A 7,880-nucleotide genomic window follows, 5' to 3' on the forward strand; every position below is an offset into this window, starting at 1 on the left:
AAAAAAAAAAAAAAAAGAAGTTGACGCTTATCTTCCATTACAGAGCAAATTGGAGTGAAACCTGGTCTGTGTGACCCTGTGTCAAGAAGGAGGAGGTGAAGAAGAGGAAAATCTAGGGGGGGGGTAAATTCCCCCTCTTCCCCTGCTTCTGCAGTCAAAGCTGCCACTCTTCCAGTGACTGGTTAAAATCCAAGACTCTTAACTGCCACTAACCCCAGTCACTTCAAAATCGGAGCAGCTATGTTTTCATGATGTCGAAGTGGGTGGGAGCCTACTGTTCTGCACAGCCAGGGTCACCATCCCCTCACCCACCTATCAACAGATGGTTAGCTGTTCTGTTGACAACCCAAACATGTCTCCGGTACTGGGCAGCTAGCTAGCACTAGCCGACCACACATGTCCACACCCCACTGGGAGCACCAGGAAGCTGAGACAGGACTGCCAGGGTAACACCCTCTCAAATGCATTAACCCTACCTGCCATTCCCCTACCCCAAGAAGGCCTTCCTCCTATGCCTAAGTGCCAGGAGCCGCAGAGGCAGCTATCGGGCTAGGACAGCTCCGAAGCCAGAGTGGATCTGCCACCAACTCCTTCCTCACTTGGGTCCTTGGTCACTTCTGTCCCATGAGTCTTGTGGCATGGCTTGCCTGCCTCATTCACCTAAGTCTCCCAGGCCCAAACATCACCCAGGAGGTGTTCTGTAAACAGATTCCTAACTCTGGCCTTCAGGCTGGCTGGAGCTGAGGGCAAAGAATTCCTGGTCCTCAGAAGTCCATTCAGAAGTAAGTATGTATGTATGTTTGTATGTGTGTATGTATTTATTTATTATTAAATCACCAGGCTTATTTTTTTAAGATTTATTTATTATTATACATAAGTACACTGTAGCTGTCTTCAGATGCGCCAGAAGAGGGCATCAGATCTCATTACGGGTGGTTGTGAGCCACCATGTGGTTGCTGGGATTTGAACTCAGGACCTTCAGAAGAGCAGTCAGTGCTCTTACCTCCTGAGCCATCTCGCCAGCCCCCAATCACCAGGTTTATTTTGGGCTGGAGAGATGGCTCAGTAGTTAAGAGCACTTGTCCCTGAAGAGGACCCCTGTTCGATTTCCAGCCCCCCACTTGGATAACTTACAACCATCCATAACTCCAGTTCCAGGGGATCCAATATCCTCTTCTGGTCTCCATGGGCCCACAGCATGCATGTGGTACTCAAGTATACATGCAGACAAAACACTCACTCACTTATTTTATTTTTAACTGTGCGTCTATGTGTGGGTGAATGAGTGTAGTACCCACAGGAGTCAGAGGATGGTGTTGGAGGCCTTGGAACTGGAGTTAGAGGTGGTTATGAGCTGCTATTGTGGGTGCTGAGAGCCAAAGTCAGGTCCTCAGCAAAAGCAGTATGCTGAGGTATCTCTGCAGCTCGTCAGACCAGAATGGTCGGGAGCACCTGCGTTTGTGAAAATGATCCCAGAAAGGAAGATGCCCCAAATGTAAGGGACTAAACCATCATCTTTTTGGGAATTTTGATTTGAAGTATGTATGTATGTATGTATACAAATTTGTGTGTAAAAATGCTTGCCTGCCTATATGTCTGTGCACCACATGTGTGCCTGGTGCTCATTGTGGAACCAGAAGAGGGCATTGGATCGCCTGGATCTGGAGTTACAGAGTGTCCTGAGCCACTATGTAGCTGGGAATCACACCCTGGTCCTCTGGAAGAGCAGCCAGTGCTCTTACCTGCTGAGCCACCTCTCAGCCCCTGAGGTTCTTGGTTTTTTTGGGTTTTTTGGTTTTTTTTTTTTCTTTTGGTTTTTTGAGACAGGGTTTCTCTGTGTAGCCCTGGCTGTCCTGGAACTCACTTTGTAGGCCAGGCTGGCCTCGAACTCAGAAGTCCTCCTGCCTCTGCCTACTGAGTGCTGGGATTAAAGGCATGAGCCACCACGCCCCGCTCGAGGTTCTTGTTTTTGACAGTCTCATACTTGTGTACGATCCACTGAGATTGCCTTCCCCCCACTCCGAGATTCTCTGTTGCCCCACCCCTATGCTCCTTCCTGCTAACACCCCGCTTTTATGCAAAGGTTCCTCTTTTCCCCAGGCCCCACGCAGACAGCCATGGCTGCTGTGTAGTCATGCTTGCAAGGTCATATCATACACAGATGACAGCACCCCACCACACACCTCCCTCCATCCTCCCATCCCCTCTCCGTGATGCTCCTTGGGCTTTGGAGAGGCTATTCACGGCTATTGTTTTGGGTGTTTTTCAAAAGGGTTTCAGGAATAATGACCTCCAGCTTCCTATGAAGCCAAGGCTGACCTTGAACTCCCGATCCTCCAGGGGCAACAGGCATGTCCCACCACACCCAACTATGGACCAGATCGGCTCTGAAACTCCTCCCGTCTCTGGGATCTGGCAGAGAAACATGTCTGGTGTCAGGAGAATGACCTTGGTGACCTTTCCAGGTCCTGCCTGGCCACTGAAGCCAGCACTCAATATTTATGTGGATGACTGCTCAGGAGTGTGGGGAAAGGAGGGGGAATGGTGGGCGGGCGTGGGGGAGTAAAGCGAGCTGACACCCAGCGGCAGTGACTCAGGCCCTCAGCACCGTGACAGTGACAGCGTGTCTGCTTTTAGCTGGTGGCTCTTGTTTCCCTGGCGGGCTTCTCCAGGGGGCCCCCCACCTGGCCCCCCACATCTGTCTTTCTCACCTCAGTACCGGTGAGCCTCTGAAGCCTTGCCAGACACACTTCAGCTAAACTAAACTAAAGTAGCAACAGGAATCTGGGGGTGACAGAGCCCTCTATCTCCAGCCATTACTCTGGCCCCCAGCTGTGCCCAGTCCTGTTCTCACTTCACAAACCACTGGGGATGCAGCTGGAGTCAAAGACAAGAAGGGTGGTCCCCACACCTTCAGGAACTTGCAGGTTGATGGGGAAAGACAGGTGAACCTCCTCAGGATTAGGGATGAGGGGAAACCACAGAGGCCTCAGAAATCACAAAAAATGGTCATTCTGCCAGCTGTTGGGGGACTCTAAACAGAAGGAGCCCTGTGCGGGCTGGAGAAAACAGAGGCTTCCATGGGAGAGCGAGAGGAGGTGGTTCTATGGGAAGGTGAAGATTTGGAGGAGCGTACTCCAAAATTAAGGTATGAACTGAGAGCTTCCCCAGGCGTCTGCCTCCTGCCCAGCATCAGAATCCGGGCTTCTACTCAAAAGTCAATGGGAAGAGAGGAGATTCTCGGATTCCTGTTGCTACTTTAGTTTGTGTTACCAGTCTCAGCTGAAGTGTGTCTGGCAAGGCTTCAGAGGCTCACCGGTACTGAGGTGAGACAGACAGACGTGGGGGGCCAGGTGGGGGGCCCCCTGGAGAAGGGGTCTAGCACATCTGGATGGAATTGCAGCCATTCCGATGTACTTAGGTTCAGCCCTCCCCTCCTAGGAGGCTGTATTTCCTGGTCTGGAACCTGGCCTAAAAGCTCCTCTTTTTGAGCTGCGTAAGATCAAAGAGAGCTCTGCTGGGAAGGGACAGCAATGGCCAGAGACATCGTGGAAGCCAGGAGCTAAGGCACCTGTCAGTGATCTCCTTTACCTGGTTGTGAAATCATGTGACTAGGATGCTGGGCAGACATCAACTCTGAGCCTGAGGTAGAGCGAGCAGACTGTTCCCAGCAACTTTGCCCCCTAGACCTTTCTTTATCTGCTCTTTCCCTGAAGCGGGGCCCAACCCCACCCCCACAGCCTCAACTCCAGCAGCCAGCTCTCTTTTCCTCTGCCTCTTATGGCCCTGAGAATGGGGATCAGGTAAAGAGTCACTAGTCCCCGTGGCAGATGACAGGGGTCACCCACACGTTCTATCTCCCCTCCCTGGGCTTTCTCAGCCTTCCCTAAGAGATAGCTGGACCTGGAGCGCCTCGGAATCCCTCGGGGTACCTGCATGTATATACCCTCTCCTCAGGAGTCTAATAAGAGAGGCACAGATCCTGGGGGGGCACAGTACAAGAGGAGAGGAGGGTCCCAGGCTATCGAGGGGACCAACAAACCACAAAGTCCTGGGGGCAGGACCCACCCCCTGCCCTGGCAGGTACAGAGGCCCTTGGGGCTGGAGCTCTGGGCTAACAGTGCCAGGTGGTGAGCTCAGCCCTGCAACCCTGCCCTCCTGTGTCGGGCTGTCAGCAGAGCCGTTTCTCCCAAGAAGATTTCCAGGCCCCTCTGGGCCATGAAGAGGTCTAAATTTAGCCAGCAGACAAGGGGCTGGCCTCGAGCCCAGGGACAGTTGGGCCTTATAAAGCGCTGGCAGTCAGGGGCCCCGGCACGCTTCCGTGGAGGCCTGGACCCGTTCGTTTCTCCAGCCCAGCCCCTGCCCGTCTGGACAGGGCCCCCCGCTGCCTGTGGATGAGCCATCGGACCTCCTCCGCCTTCAGAGCGGAGAGAAGTTTCCGTTCTTCTTCCTCCTCCTCCTCTTCCTCCTCCTCTTCTTCGGCCTCCCGTGCCCTTCCAGCCCAGGACCCACCCATGGAGAAGTCCTTGAGCATGTTTTCAGACGACTTTGGCAGTTTCATGCTGCCCCACTCGGAGCCCCTGGCCTTCCCAGGCAAGTGCTGGGAGGGGAGGGCCACAGGTGGGGGACATCTGCTCCAGGCTATCGCCAAGCATGCTGTGGCCACCCACCTGCCAGACATAGGTGCCGCATGGGTCACAGCCATATGTGGCTGTCAAGGTAGACCTGGCCACCAAGACAGATGTGGCTACGATATAGGTAGACTACCTGGGACCCTAGGGGTGAGATGTGAATCAAAGAGTCTCATACGGCCAGTGTCATAATGGGAGCCCTGGAGGGCTGGCGCTGGGACTGAGGGGCGGCTGGCCCTTCAGAGCTTCCAGGTCAAATTGCTAAAGGGGGAACTTGCCTGTGTAGACACAGATTGAGTTGCGTGAGGCTCACCTCACTCCATCCCTCAGGGACAAGGTAGGCTGCAAATGTGAGGAGAGGGGCTGTTGTCTGGGAGAGTCACTCATTTCCCCAAGAGAAGAGCAGAGACCCTGAGGGTCTGAGGCTCAGGCTTGCCTGGTGCCCAGCTTATATAGCAGCCTTGCCCACAGCCCGTCCTGGGGGCCAAGGAAAAATCAAGACCCTTGGGGACGCCTACGAGTTTACAGTGGACATGAGAGACTTCTCCCCTGAAGACATCATCGTCACCACCTTCAACAACCACATCGAGGTGCGGGCTGAGAAGGTGAGTCTGGCCCCTGGCCCGGCCCAGGGTCCGCACCTTTGCTCCTGCACTCTGCCTGGTCTAGCCTGGTCTCTGGGCCCTACTTTCCCCCTATCTTTGTAGACTTTGTACCCTGACTTATGTTCCTTCCCTGTCTGTACACACCCAGGGCAAACTGCAGCCCTTTCTCGGTGGGCTCACAGGCCAGAGACCTTTACAGTCCCTTTCCAACCTAAGGGTCACAGAATCTGTCTTTGGGGACCATGCCATGGCACCTGAGGACTCTCTAGGGATGGGCAAGGGATCCTGGGATGAGGTCAGAGAGGAACCTGAGTGATGGAGATGTAACGGGGGGTGAGGAGATGAGGACAGTCACCATGGTGGAAAGTGACCACGGTGCAGGAGGGACAGCTCCCTGGCACAGGGTAGAGGAGGTGGCAGTGACACACCCAACCTGGGCAGCACGGTCCATTCCTACCATATCTCTACCTCACCTTCATCCCAGAGCCAAAAGTCTGGGTCCTGTCTTGGCACCTCCATACTGGGACTGAGGCTGAGCAGAATGCCCTGAAGCTGAGTCACATCCACCCTCCACCATATGTGCCTTACCTGGAGTCTCAGGGTACCTAGATCATCAGAGGAGCACGGCCAGCACAGACAGCAGCTGTCCCAGCTCTTAAGCCTGTGCTTAAGGATATTCTTAAATATTCTTAGAGGCTATTTACCAACACCTTCCTGCCACCCCCAAGCCTGGCCAACTCCCCTAACTCAGGCTGGACACTGGGAAACCCTGCCAGGGGTTCGAGGACTGCGCCACTGGCCGCACGTGCCAGCCCCACATCCCAAGAGTGACTCAGCCAGCCAGCTCCACTGAACACTATGTGCTGGGCTGCTCGTGGGGGAGGGCGGGGGCCCTGATGTGGACACTCAGGGTGCCTGGGGAGCCAGAGGGCACAGCTGTGTCATCTCCCCACTATGGCTCAAGAGTCCCAGACTTCCAGTCACTGCTGTGGAAGCTCAACCCTTATTGAACACCACCCAGCCCCATCCTATACCCAGCTTCCCTGGGGACCCCTAAGAAGGCCTCTGAGCCCCTCTGCACAGCCCCGGGATCCTGGGCACCCCAACACCCCTGGCCAGATCTTTCGTACCCTGATAGCTGAACCCCTCATCACACAGTGGGATAACTGAAGACAGAGAGCAAAGAAGAGACTCTGGCTTGATTTTGGGGTGAGGCTAAGGCAGCCATTCCTGACCTGTTATCTGTCCCCCAGCTGGCAGCTGATGGCACAGTCATGAACACCTTTGCTCACAAGTGCCAACTACCAGAGGATGTGGACCCGACATCGGTGACCTCGGCCCTACGAGAGGATGGTAGCCTCACCATCCGGGCTCGGCGTCACCCCCACACAGAACATGTCCAGCAGACCTTCCGGACGGAGATAAAAATCTGAGGGTCTCCCCACCCCTGGCCTCCCCCCTATCTCCTCCCCCACTGGCCTGCCGGTGAGGTCACCATGATCCCTGACAATGACCCCTCAGAACATCTCAGCCTAGGCCCCAGTCACTCCACACACTCTCAGGCCCCAGGTGGGTCACCCCTGCCCCAAACTAGGGCATTCCTCTCCATCCAAGGCAGTCCAGGGACCTGCCTGCTCTCACCCAGATAGACCCTCCCTATCTAAGTTCACAATAGAAGGGCTGAGGTACCGACCTGGGGAGCAAGACGAGGACAGAGGCTGTAACACAGAGTGGCGGCTTCAATGGCATTTCTGCCGGGCAGGGGACCAGAAGCCCCTTCCTGGCAAATGAGAGGCTGGCCACAAGCAGGGCTTCTGGCCTAGGTAGCCTGCCTCAGGGAAGCCAGAGAGATAGCCATGACTGTCACCTCCCTTGTAACTCTCGAAGCCTCAAACCCAGGGCTACCTGTCACCCTGAGGCTCTAACAGCTACATGTACCAGACAAAGACACCTGTACTTAGATGGGGTTTATTAAAATGACATGAGGCTCCTATCTCCAGCTGCTGGTGTGTGAGGCCAGAGCCCCGGGCTCCTGGGTGGCTTTCCTGCAGAGAGGGTCCTCTTTGGAAGTGAGAGGAAGAGCTAGAACTTGTACACACACACACACACACACACACACACACACACACACACACACACACACACCATTGTTCTATGCCTTAAATACTCGTTCCCACTGGTTGGAGCCCAATTCAAAGCATTCTAGAGTCACTGTTTTCATCAATGGAGACTGGCGTCTCTGAGCCAGTTGGATGCCCAGGTTTGTCTCTGAAGCCAGCGCTGCCTCAGCGGCTCTCAGACTCTCCCCTCTGTGTACTGGGGACACTTCCCCCACCCATTCCACCTCTCCTGAGCCACATGCCCTGCTTCACCCTAACTGCAGATGGTGGCCACAGGAAGAACCCCAAACCAGATCTCTTCTGGCCCCCAATCCAGGGCAAAAACCCTCGTCAGCCTTAACCCTGGGGAACCTGGGCTCTGACTCAGTCTCCGCGTGTAGAATCGGGTGTAAAAGGGGGAAGCTCACTGTTAATCAGGGTTCCTGGGGCCTCTACAGTCTTGGGACCCTGTGGAGGAGGGGGTGGGGGTGGGGTCGTGGGAGTCTAGTCTTTATAACCTGTATACAATAAAAGGACAATATGA

At 54.8% G+C, this 7,880-nt stretch overlaps 1 protein-coding gene across 1 annotated transcript; it reads left to right on the plus strand.

Annotated features, from left to right (window-relative positions):
• The first annotated feature begins 4,299 nt into the window (after window positions 1-4,299).
• Window positions 4,300-7,880, plus strand: Hspb7 (heat shock protein family B (small) member 7). Its single transcript, XM_021160751.2, has 3 exons — window positions 4,300-4,594; window positions 5,104-5,237; window positions 6,491-7,880. Exons 1-3 carry the CDS (start codon window positions 4,396-4,398, stop codon window positions 6,668-6,670), a joined length of 513 nt encoding a protein of 170 aa, XP_021016410.1. The 5' UTR covers window positions 4,300-4,395; the 3' UTR covers window positions 6,671-7,880.

The sequence above is a fragment of the Mus caroli genome, chromosome 4 (genome assembly GCF_900094665.2).
Source record: "Mus caroli chromosome 4, CAROLI_EIJ_v1.1, whole genome shotgun sequence".
NCBI classification, from domain to species: domain Eukaryota; kingdom Metazoa; phylum Chordata; class Mammalia; order Rodentia; family Muridae; genus Mus; species Mus caroli.

Excerpts from the sequence above, each read along its gene's own strand:
- Hspb7 (XM_021160751.2), top strand. The coding sequence starts at position 4,396 with ATGAGCCATCGGACCTCCTCCGCCTTCAGAGCGGAGAGAAGTTTCCGT. Across the intron at positions 4,595-5,103 it reads GGAGCCCCTGGCCTTCCCAG|CCCGTCCTGGGGGCCAAGGA; the intron begins GCAAGTGCTGGG and ends CCTTGCCCACAG. Across the intron at positions 5,238-6,490 it reads TCGAGGTGCGGGCTGAGAAG|CTGGCAGCTGATGGCACAGT; the intron begins GTGAGTCTGGCC and ends TCTGTCCCCCAG.